The sequence below is a fragment of the Corythoichthys intestinalis genome, chromosome 19, assembly GCF_030265065.1.
Source record: "Corythoichthys intestinalis isolate RoL2023-P3 chromosome 19, ASM3026506v1, whole genome shotgun sequence".
Lineage (NCBI taxonomy): Eukaryota > Metazoa > Chordata > Actinopteri > Syngnathiformes > Syngnathidae > Corythoichthys > Corythoichthys intestinalis.
The window spans coordinates 18295547-18307762 of NC_080413.1; the positions used below are offsets into that span (position 1 = coordinate 18295547).

General features: G+C 40.7%; 2 protein-coding genes across 2 annotated transcripts in view; one reads left to right on the forward strand and one right to left on the reverse strand.

Moving 5' to 3' along the window:
- zbtb2b (zinc finger and BTB domain containing 2b) overlaps positions 1 to 4864 on the reverse strand; it is a 26440-nt gene extending 21576 nt beyond the window's left edge. Inside the window, exon 1 of the mRNA XM_057823308.1 lies at positions 4845 to 4864. The gene's annotated coding sequence lies outside the window, so the exon portion shown is untranslated. The remainder of the gene's footprint in view (positions 1 to 4844) is intronic.
- On the forward strand, positions 3963 to 7326 carry armt1 (acidic residue methyltransferase 1). The gene is made up of 5 exons (XM_057823309.1): positions 3963 to 4123; positions 4415 to 4520; positions 4870 to 5111; positions 5212 to 5377; positions 6199 to 7326. Exons 1-5 carry the CDS (start codon positions 4065 to 4067, stop codon positions 6985 to 6987), a joined length of 1362 nt encoding a protein of 453 aa, XP_057679292.1. The 5' UTR covers positions 3963 to 4064; the 3' UTR covers positions 6988 to 7326.
- The last annotated feature ends 4890 nt before the right edge of the window (positions 7327 to 12216 follow it).

Consider the following 12216-nt stretch of genomic DNA (forward strand, 5'->3'; position numbering starts at 1 on the left):
CAGACGTATGGCATTAAACATCTTGGACTGTTAACCTTTCATGATTAGACAACTTATTCTTGATTGTTGACCAAGCAGGTCCGAGAGGAACAATTACTCTTAAAATAACATACTATATACAGTGGGGAGAACAAGTATTTGATACACTGCAGATTTTGCTGGTTTTCCCACCTGCAAGCCATGTAGAGGTCTGTAATTTGTATCATAGGTTCTCTTCAACTGTGAGGGACGGAATCTAATACAAAAATCCAGAAAATCACATTGTACAATTTTTAAATAATAAATTTGTATTTAACTGCATGAAATAAGTATTTGATACATTACCAACTAGTAAATATTTCGGCTCTTAGTTCTTTTTTAAGAACCCCTCCTGTTCTCCACTCATTACCGGAAGTAACTGCACCTGTTTGAGCTTGTTACCTGTATAAAAGACACCTGTTCACATGCTCAAACAAACAAACTCCAACCTCTCCACAATGGCCAAGACCAAAGAGCTGTGTAAGGACATCAGGGATAAAATAATAGACCTGCACAAGGCTAGGATGGGCTACAGGAAAATAAGCAAGCAGCTTGGTGAGAAGGTAACAACTGTTGGAGCGATTATTAGAAAATGGAAGAAGTTCAAGTTGACGGTCAATCTGACTCGTTCTGCGGCTCCATGCAAGATCTCACCTCGTGGGGCATCACTGATCATGAGGAAGGTGAGGGATCAGCCCAGAACTACACGGCAGGACCTGGTCAATGACCTGAAGAGAGCTGGAACCACAGTCTCGAAGAAAACCATCGGAAACACATTACGCCGTCATGGATTAAAATCCTACAGCGCACGCAAGGTCCCGCTGCTGAAGCCAGTGCATGTCCAGACACGTCTGAAGTTTGCCACTGACCATCTGGATGATCCAGAGGAGCAATGGGAGAACGTCATGTGGTCGCATGAGACCAAAATTGAACTTTTTGGTCTAAACTCGGTTCGTCGTGTTTTGAGGAAAAAGAAGGATGAGTACAACCGCAAGAACACCATCCCAACTGTGAAACATGGAGGAGGAAACATCGTTTTTTTTTAGGCTGCTTCTCTGCCAAGGGTACAGGACGACTGCACCGTATTGAGGGGAGGATGGATGGGGCTATGTATCGCCAGATCTTGGCTGACAACCTCCTTCCTTCAGTGAGAGTCCTGAAGATGGGTCGTTGCTGGGTCTTCCAGCATGACAACGACCCAAAACACACAGCCAAGGCAACTAAAGAGTGGCTCCACAAGAAGCATCTTAAGGTCCTGGAGTGGCCTAGCCAGTCACCAGATCTGAACCCGATAGAAATCTATGGAGGGAGCTGAAAGTCCATGTTGCCCGGCAGCAGCCCCGCAACCTGAAGGCTCTGGAGAAGATCTGCATGGAGGAGTGGGCCAAAATCCCTGCTGCAGTGTGAGCAAACCTTGTCAAGGACTACAGGAAACGTTTGGTATCTGTAATAGCAAACAAAGGTTTCTGTACCAAATATTAAGTTTGATTTTTGTGATGTATCAAATACTTATTTCATGCAATTAAATGCAAATTCATTCATTCATTCATTTTCCATGCCGCTTCTTCCTCACGAGGGTCGCACAAATTTATTATTTAAAAATCATACAATGTGATTTTCTGGATTTTTGTATTAGATTCTGTCCCTCACAGTTGAAGGGAACTTATGATACAAATTACAGACCTCTACATGCTTTGCAAGTGGGAAAACCAACAAAATCGGCAGTGTATCAAATACTTGTTCTCCCCACTGTACTTCACAGCATAGTTGCAAAGGATAATCATTTAGAGCAGAGGTCAACAACCTTTTTGAACCTGAGGGTATTGGGTATTGATTCATGTGAAGGGTTAGCTAGTTTGATACAATGAAGAACACATTTGCTTTATGTTTGTTTTTATTTGTTAAAATGAAGGGTATTTATTGATGTAAAGATATTGATCAAGGGAATGACTGCTCATATGTATGAGGAAACTATTTAATTTCTTCTAAATCTCTGCTAGTGTTTGCATTTTCAAATGATCACTTCTACAACATTCCGAGAAAATCACAATGTTTTATCACTGGTAAACTATTCTTTTTTAGAAATGGAAGGCCTGCAGAGACTCATGGGGACCTTGGGAGATAACCTTGTTTGAGAAAAATACTAAATTTCAGATTTTGCGGACTTTGATTACACTGGGCTGAAAATTCTTATATTCGTGCAGACTGTCAGTAGCCTATGTGCGTACCACGCTTAAAGGGCATAGATAAAAGCATTTGATCTTGCCTGTCATCTTATTCTGCAAATACCACATCAGTTATGAACAATTCGACCTACAATATCTGTCCGAAATGTTTTCAAACCTTGCATATTAATTTGCTCATGGCCCACAGAAGACTTCACACTCAAATGGCCTCTGTTTTGCAATCATTTAATTAAGTCATGTGTCAGAGGCTGCCATTGATTGGCGTTATTCTCTTGTAAAACAGTGAGCTATTCAGTTTGAGGACAGGGAGTCCACAGGACGCTGGGCTACAGCCGCTTAGCAGGCAGGAAAAGCCGTGGAGTGTGTACAAGGAGGCATGGGAGGGAGGGACTGACTGTCCTATGAAGCGGGGCCCTGTTGTTTGTCCTATCAACAAACAAGATCTGATCATGTCCGTGACTGGAGGCCGGCAAAGAGGAGGCTGAGGGGGGCTGTAGCACAAAATCTTTGACAAACAAATACACCGGTGGAGCAGTCCTATACATGTTAATGGTAAAAAGACAAAAAAAGCTTGTTTACACAAGCTGGCTAGCTCCCAGCAGGTAGCTGACATTTACTGGTTCTTTTCCTGACCCCTATACCTTCAAACCTACTCAACGTTATCCTAACTGAAGAAAGCGTCACACGCCTGTCCCGCCACTTAATTGATTTTTTTTATTCCACTGTAAAACAGCACAGACTTCAAGCAATCAGCAATACAATATGGTAAAATAAGCCTGACGGCAAAGTGCAACTGTGTAACAGAACTTCCTTTTCTGGGATGCAACAGGGTCAACACCGCAAGCATGTGCCGGAACACCTGTTTAAACAGGGCCTTTTACGTTAAACCGCCACCCTGCCCCCACTCCGCGTCCTTTAGAAACCGGAGTGGTGAGTCACTCCCCTCACGGTCGGAAAAAAAAAAACAAACAGATCCGGCCAGGCTGGAGCCCGGTGGGGGGAAGGGAGGCCCGGCCCGGCGGTGGCTGAACACCGGAGGTGGACGCAGCTGGACTCCCACACTCGAGGCCCCCCTAACATCCTGACAATGGGTCGCCGTGTTCCCATAGTGACGCCGCCAGAATCAATTGATATGCCTATATTTTCTAGACAAGCACGCAGAGTAGCCTGAGGCCAATCGCTTGGTCACGCAGACACTCGGGAGCGGCGGGGGACGTCCCAAATGAATTGCGCTGTTCTTCAACGGATGATTTGTTTGCCATGGTTAGCTATTTTGAAGTTCAACACGAACACCGAGTTAAACTGCATGTTTATATGCGAATAAAGTATAAAACACATCTGTATGTCTCTTAAACTGCATTAATTTATTGCCCTTACTAAAATATTAGCACTACCCCACCTTCCTTCCTTTCCCGCCAAAAAAGCCCCGAGGCTTCAAAATCTGCCATTTCCTGATGGGACCGCCCCACGTTTCCCTGGCAACTGTTGCCAAGGAGAGCTCTGGATGCCGCAGGATGTGGGCCACAAATGTAAGTGAATTGCAGGACTTTTACTAATTGACTATAACTTATGTAATCACGATTGTTACAAAACAAATGTGTGGAGATATGTAGAGCAGATGATAAATGACTGTGGCCACTAGGTGACAGCAAAGCACCATTAAAAATAAAAGTTCTTTTTCAGTCCAGTAAAAATAACAATAGTAAACTACAGTAATTGCATTGGCTCTGACGAACTTCATTTTAGATGAACAAAATGCTATTGGCATATCCAAATTACGATCTTTATTCATAACGACCGGCGACTTCCTGTTTGAAGGTTAAATAAAGTTGTAGTTTGAATGACTAAGCCCTGAGAATCATGGCTGCCGACCAGACCGGCGACGTAGTACCTCCTTCTCTGTCAGCTAAAGCAGTTGGGTATGTTGACGGCTTTTTCAATTAATTCGTCGTGATTCCAAACAATGTAGTCAAAAAAAAAAAGAAACGCGTTTATTCAATTGGGTAATTAATGTGAGCGCGAACGTTGTCGGGTTAGAAATAGCTTAGCATTTAGCTGTCAGCGTTGCAGCACACGCTTGTTAACGTAATATGACGGATACGAGTTGAAATGTTGCTCTAATGGATTTTACAACATGTTCAGTATGTTGCGACGTGATTATGGTCAGAATGCGCATGTGAACTGAATGCAGTTTCTCTCCTTTCTTGTAGGTCGTTTGCTTACTTGACTGTGAGAGACCGATTGCCAACTATCCTCACTAAAGTCATAGACACAATCCATCGTAACAAAAACAAGTTTTTTGAAGAATATGGAGAGGTAAGACTATACACAAAATATACTGTCAGAACCCACACGGGTACACTTGATATTAACCTCCCTAAATTTGAATTGATAAGATACATTACTTGGTTCAGTTTCAAATGGTCTGTAGAAGAGGTAAATTTCCTCTAACCTTTCTGTCATCAGCAGGTTGCAACAGAGAAACTGCTCTATTACACAATTTTCTTTTTAGAGAACAGCACGCCATAAAGGAACATTGATCAGTTCAACACGTATTACCGGAAATCCATATCCCAAATTAGTTTTTTTTTCCCCCATTGTCAAGTCTCTCGTCTCTTGTATAAAAGGATTAAACCTGACCTTGTTTGTATCCTTTTGACTTCAGGAGGGAATCCAAGCAGAGAAGCAAGCAATTTCTCTGCTGTCCAAGCTGAGGAATGAGCTGCAAACAGACAAACCCATACTCGTATTGACAGATGGCCTGGAGGACGTAGACACATGGAACCGGTACCTGGAGAGACAACAGGGTCAGCATGATGACCAGGAGGTTGTCAGCTGGTTCAAGTCTCCGTGGCTATATGTGGAATGCTACATGTATCGCAGGATACGGGAAGCCCTTTGGCTCAAGTGAGAAGCGTTTGTACTTCTTTACCTAAATGCTGTGTTTGTGATACTGATGACATTATACATAGTGATGCTGGTCAATAACAGATGATATTGTTTACAGCCCTCCCATCAGTGGCTATGACGTCTTCAATGAAGGGAAGACTCAGAGCTTCTTTGAATCTCAGCAGGCTACAATCGCTTTATGCACATACTTTGAGGGCTTCAACAAGAAAATGGAAAATATCCCTGAAAATCTCCTTCAGGAGTATTTCTACAAGTTGCTACAGGTCAGTACATTCTCGGAGTAGCCTTTCTGATTTATTATTAGCACAAGACTTTGCCACCCAAAGTTGCTAAAATATACTTTCAAGAGGAAGGAGTATTTGGATTTAAATGGAGATGGAAGGTTTAGTATAAATGAGCATGTGAAAAATGGTTGCTCATAGCATTTAAATGTACAAATCATGAATTCCTTAGAACTATTATGAAGAAGAAAATGTTTATACACAGAAAATTACCAAACTTTCATGCGCTGCCGTTTTGGAACAAATGTGACATCAGCCAGGATGTGTTACAACATGACAGAAGGCTGCAAAAGGCTTATAAGTTTTAGGCTGCGAGGCAAACGAAGTGAAGTGCCTAATTGTTAAACAAGATTCTTTCTGCGGGTATGCACTTTTTCCCCAAGTTTCCCCATTCAGTTCAGGTCAGATTTAAAAACTATCCTCGAATGCCCCATCAGCTTAACAAATTAATTTAACCTGCCTTTTTCTTTAAATTTTGCACAAGTCTGTTGCAAGATCAATTTAGCTTTGTGGCAAACTCCCACATTACACACCTGAGCTCCAAACATATGTGCTGCTGCCATCTAGCGGTGGCTGGGAAGGGTTGACTTGCACTAGTGAGTCATTTTTTTTTGTCTCGAAATAATAGTTTCAAATTGTATATCAGGACGCTTGTATCTCAAGGCTGTATTGTTTTAATTTGTATTGTTTAAATTTGTATAAGAGTAATAAAAAAGTTTACAGGCAGTCTGTTGACACGAGTTGTAGTCCAATGTGTAAAAGGAGTTCCTAATCATTGACCATGCTTACTTGACTCTTTATAGGTTTCTCTCTGGGGAAACAAATGTGATCTGTCGATCTCTGCTGGTGTGGATAATTCGCAGAAAATCAGTCCCATCGAGTCTCTAGCAGCCCTTAAGTTGTTCATCTTGGTGGACGATTCTGACGCTCTGTGGTCAACGCTGGTTACTGCCCGGCTACAAACACAGTCGGGGAAAAGGAGCTCCTGCCGGGTGGACTTTGTTCTGGATAACGCTGGCTTTGAGTTGGTCACTGACCTGGTCCTAGCCGATTTCCTGCTGTCCTCCGGTCTAGCCCAGGAGATCCGCTTCCATGGCAAATCCTTCCCTTGGTTCGTTTCAGATGTGACAGCCGAAGATTTTCATTGGACAATCCGGCAGACCATGGCGGCCAATAATAGGTCAATGTCTCAGAGAGGGGTGCAGTGGCAGCAATACATGAAGGAGGGAGTGTGGTCCTATCATGATCATCCATTCTGGACGCAGCCACATGAGTTCTGTGACATGGAGGCCGATGCTCCGGACCTGTACGCGACACTGCAAACAGCAGACTTGCTGCTGTTTAAAGGCGATTTGAACTACAGGAAGTTGACAGGAGATCGAGACTGGGACCACACAGTGGGTTTTGAAACTGCGCTGAGGGGGTTTGCACCAGCACCGCTATGCAGTTTGAGGACTCTTAAGGCAAACATTCAAGTGGGGTTGCAGCCAGGCCGGGGGAATAAGCTGAGCTCTCAAGAACCAGACTGGATGACGTGTGGAAAGTACGCTGTCATTCAGTTCTACAGCCCGAACTCGGATAAGCAAGACTGACCTCCAAAATAAATGATCAAAACATATCTTAAAGCCATAACATGATGGCGTCACTTTACAATGTGTCATTGAAAAAACACTTTAAAATGTTACATTTTGATTTCTCTCAGGATGTCAGTTTTGCCTTTTTCACAAATTAAAAGTTCCCAGGTGTCTTGGTATTTTTTTTTTGTCGGATACACAAAAAAGAATGATTCATTTTCATTCAATCATACACACACTTGCATCAATATGGGCACAGCAACACCCCGAAATGAAGTGTTAAAAAATGTGATGACGACATCTAGTCATTGTATCACCAACAAGTCACAAGAAGCCCCATTTCATACAAACAGCCTTTAATAAAAGCAAATCACTGTTACATCATCTTGCCAAATACTTTCCTTTTGTTTCACTTTTCAAATGAATCAGTAATGTGTAGGAACAAAAAGTTGCAAGAGTTTGTATTTATACAGGGAAAAGCTCATTCGTTCTACCACTGAATGTGTCACACTTTAGCATTTGGTTGTTCCAAAATTCTGCCAGAAAACCCTACATTCAACACTGAGTCTCTTTCTACATTCCACTCTGACAGTTCTTTGCCTTATACTATAGTGATGTCACAAAACAGATTGCTCACATACATGTGTGAGTACAATATGAAATTGGACAGTATACCATATAATTTCAAACTTGATTGAGTTGACAGCCACCCCAGTGGCTTATTTGCATACTGTGCAAGTAATCAGACAATTTTCACCTTTAAGTTTTAGTGCCGATTCTAGAGCTCATTATCCTGCCAAAGTGCCACCGAGGCACAATAATGTCTGTGTAATCTGTCACATTTATCAAATTGCACAAAACAAATGAAAACAGCATTTTCCCCCCGTTTGCGAACTTCCCTGGCCAAAGTATCAAGGGCTAAAGTTATTGAACTTATAAAATGTATGTGGGGGGCAGTCTTAGTAATAGTTACAAATTACTTCTCCCAAAAAGTTGAGCTAGTAATTCCATCACCTCAACGTAAGAGTAATAAGTTACTCTGCTGACGTTACTTTTCATGTTCTCCACGTTATTACATGAACCATTCTATAATGTCTTTCACATTAAATATGTTTATATTAACTGATTGAATTGTCTTTTTGATTAAAAAAAAAAACATAGGTCACACTTTTAACTTTTCAAAATAAACCATTACAATGCCACTTTAATTAAACGAATACTCGAAGCAACAAAATTTAATTCGAATATCTTTTTTCTAATTGAATACTCGAGTTAATCGATTAATCGTTGCAGCACTAATATACACACACATATGTATATATGTATGGCGGAAAACACAGACCAGACTGAAAAAGCAGTTTCTGTCAGTTTCTTGCACCCCTCTTTAAAGGATACTGCTGTATTTTAAGCCAAAACAACTGTTGAGTTTGATAGAACAATAAGTCTATATGCTGCAATAGCAGATTCATGCCGTATTAAGCCCCTAAACTATTTTTAATTCGTCCGTTTTACCCTGAAAACCCCCGTTTACAGACGTCGCGCACCGCTTTTGTTTCAACCCAGCCATAAAACCAAGGTAAGTAATTATATTTATTATTCAAAATGTCTATCATTTTTGGCCTAGAATCTTTAATTGATGTCTTATATTTCGTTTAAAAAAAAAAAAAAAACTTTAAAAAAATTATTCACTCACATATTTTAAACTTTTACAAATGACGTCACAATTTTAAAAAATGGCGTCTGTAAAAAAGTCAGGGATATCTACCTCATAACTATCGCTTAATTGTATTTTTTTTTTTTTAATTAGTCGCATTTTCTCCTATATGTTAGATGATAATCGATCCAAAGAAAGAAAGAAAAAAAAAATGTTTAAAAGGGTAAATATATGAAAAAAGAAAATCTCGACCACTTCGTGATGTCTGCAATTTCTGCATCCCGACCCTTGTTATATTGCCATGTTTCACCCATAATATCCCCCAAAAAATCCACCTGAGGTCATTCACAGCTGTGTCTTAAAGCTCGGTGAGACATGCTACAAGGAGTTTTTGTATTAAAACAAGGTGAGTACGCGATAATATCTCGTTAAAGTCATGGCGTCTGTAATTCTGCTCTTGCGTGCTCTCACTTCCAGATAGGGTTTTGCTGTTTATTTATTACCTTGGTCTTTCTGAAAGAAAGAACAAGGTATTGTTATTGTGCAACTTTATTGTTCTTATTATTATTACCTTGGTCTTTCTGAAAGAAAGAACAAGGTATTGTTATTGTGCAACTTTATTACCTTGGTCTTTCTGAAAGAAAGAACAAGGTATTGTTATTGTGCAACTTTATTGTACTTATTACCTTGGTCTTTCTGAAAGAAAGAACAAGGTATTGTTATTGTGCAACTTTATTGTACTTATTACCTTGGTCTTTCCAAGGGAAAGAACAAGGTTATGTTGTTGTACAACTTTATTGTACTTCTTTATTATTATTCTTTATTATTATTATTATTCAATAATTGTTGACGTTTTTTTCGGCGCGCCGCGCAGCCCGAACCATAGCACCGATCGGCACCGTTCAAGTATCGGCACGACCGGAATTTTCGCGCGACGATGGGAATTTTTCAAACGGCCCCGAAATATTTTCCGTTCGCCCGTAAACGGCAAATTTCCGAAAAAAAAAAAAAGTTTCAAAACGCTACTTGTCCTACAATTTTTGACCAAATCACATAATTTGGGTATCAAAAATTCCGGGACGGTGAGGGGCATAAAAGTTGTATACAGAATTTGACAAAAATTTACGGTTCCCCGGAAATTTGCCAAAAACTTTCCTATTCATTTTGAATGGAAAAAAAACGTGCGCTTCACAGCCCGAACCATAGCACCGATCGCCATCGTTCAAGTTTTGGCATGACCGGAATTATCGTGCGACGCAGGGTCTTTTTCAAACGGCCCCGAAAAATTTTCCGTTTGCCCGTAAACGGCAATTTTCCGTAAAAAAAACAAAAGTTTCAAAACGCTACTTGTCCTACAATTTTTGACCAAATCACATAAATTGGACATCAAAAATTCCGGGACGGTGGGGGGCATAAAGATTGTATACAGAATTTGGAAAAAAATTACGGTTCCCCGGATATTTGCCAAAAACTATCCCATTCATTTCTAATGGGAAAATTTCCCATTCACTTCCAATGGGATTTCCATTGGAATTTACATCATTGATGCCATTGACGGCCATAAATGTCGAATCTATTGATGCCAATGTACTTGGATTCAATTGACTATATGGATGTCGATGCCAATGACGGCCATGGACGTCCAAAATTTTTCCCATTCATTTTCAATGGGGAAAAAACTACATTTCCCCAAATCAACAGAAAATGACCAGATATCAATAGGACGTGTCCCCCAAACGTCCCCAACTCCATTGACGCTTATAGGGGGTTCTGCCATTGACGGCCATGGACGTCCAAAATTTTTCCCATTCATTTTCAATGGGGAAAAAACTAAATTTCCCCAAATCAACAGAAAATGACCAGATATTAATAGGACGTATACCCCAAACGTCCCCAACTCCATTGACGCTTATGGGGGGTGCTGCCATTGACGTCCATGGACGTCCAAAATTTTTCCCATTCATTTTCAATGGGGAAAAAACTAAATTTCCCCAAATCAACAGAAAATGACTAGATGTCAATAGGACGTGTCCCCCAAACTTCCCCAATTCCATTTACGCTTATGGAGGGTGATGCCATTGACGTTCATGGACGTCCAAACTTCCCATTCATTTCCAATGGCATTTCTTCATGTTTGTTCATTCTATTGATGCCAATGTACTTGGATTCAATTGACGCTTATGTAAGTTGATACCATTGACGTCCATGGACGTCCAAAATTTTTCCCATTCATTTTACATGGGAATTTTTTTTTTTTCCCCAAATCAACAGAAAATGACTAGATATCATTAGGACGTGTCCCCCAAATGTCCCCGATTGCATTGCCGCTTATGGAGGGTGATGCCATTGACGTCCATGGACGTCCAAACTTCCCATTCATTTTTCCAATGGCATTTCTTCATGTTTGTTCATTCTATTGATGCCAATGTACTTGGATTCTATTGACGCTTATGTAAGTTGATACCATTGACGTCCATGGACGTCCAAAATTTTTCCCATTCATTTTCAATGGGAATTTTTTTTTTTTTCCCCAAATCAATAAAATATGACCAGATATCAATAGGACGTGTCCCCCAAACTTCCCCAATTCCATTGAAGCTTATGGCGGGTACCGCCATTGACGGCCATGGACGTCCAAATGTCCCATTCATTTCTAATGGCTATAAATTATGTTTTTTCATTCTCTTGATGCCAATGTACTTGGATTCCATTGACGCCTCTATAAGTTGATACCATTGACGTCCATGGACGTCCAAAATTTTTCCCATTCATTTTCAATGGGAATTTTTTTTTTTTCCCCAAATCAACAGAAAATGACTAGATATCATTAGGCCGTGTCCCCCAAATGTCCCCGATTGCATTGCCGCTTATGGAGGGTGATGCCATTGATGTCCATGGACGTCCAAATGTCCCATTCATTTCTAATGGCATTTAATTATATTTTTTCATTCTATTGATGCCAATGTACTTGGATTCCATTGACGCCTATGTAAGTTGATACCGTTGACGTCCATGGACGTCCAAATTTTTTCCCATTCATTTTCAATGGGAATTTTTTTTTTCCCCCAAATCAACAGAAAATGACAAGATATCAATAGGACGTGTCCCCCAAACTTCCCCAATTCCATTAACAATTATGAAGGGTGCCGCCATTGACGTCCATGGACGTCCAATTCTCCCATTCATTTCTAATGGCTTTTACTTTGTTTCGTGCCATTGACTGGCATTATGGTCCATTCTATTGATAGACCTAAGTGGGGCTAAGATCTGTATCTCCACAGAGGAAAGACCAAGGTGTAATTTCTCAAGAAATTGCAGTTTCTAGTTATTTATTCATCTTATTCTCCGCGTTTTTTTGAGCCAACGCACAGCCCAAACCGTAGCACCGATCGGCACAGTTCAAGTATCGGCACGACCGGAATTTTCGCGTGACGATGGGAATTTTTCAAACCGCCACGAAAAATTTTCCGTTCGCCCGTAAACGGCAATTTTCCGAAAAACAAAAAAAGTTTCAAAATGTATCTAGTCCTACAATTTTTGACCAAATCACATAATTTGGGCATCAAAAATTCCGGGACGGTGAGGGGCATAAA

Excerpts from the sequence above, each read along its gene's own strand:
- armt1 (XM_057823309.1), top strand. The coding sequence starts at position 4,065 with ATGGCTGCCGACCAGACCGGCGACGTAGTACCTCCTTCTCTGTCAGCT. Across the intron at positions 4,521-4,869 it reads TTTTTGAAGAATATGGAGAG|GAGGGAATCCAAGCAGAGAA; the intron begins GTAAGACTATAC and ends TTTTGACTTCAG. Across the intron at positions 5,112-5,211 it reads CGGGAAGCCCTTTGGCTCAA|CCCTCCCATCAGTGGCTATG; the intron begins GTGAGAAGCGTT and ends TATTGTTTACAG.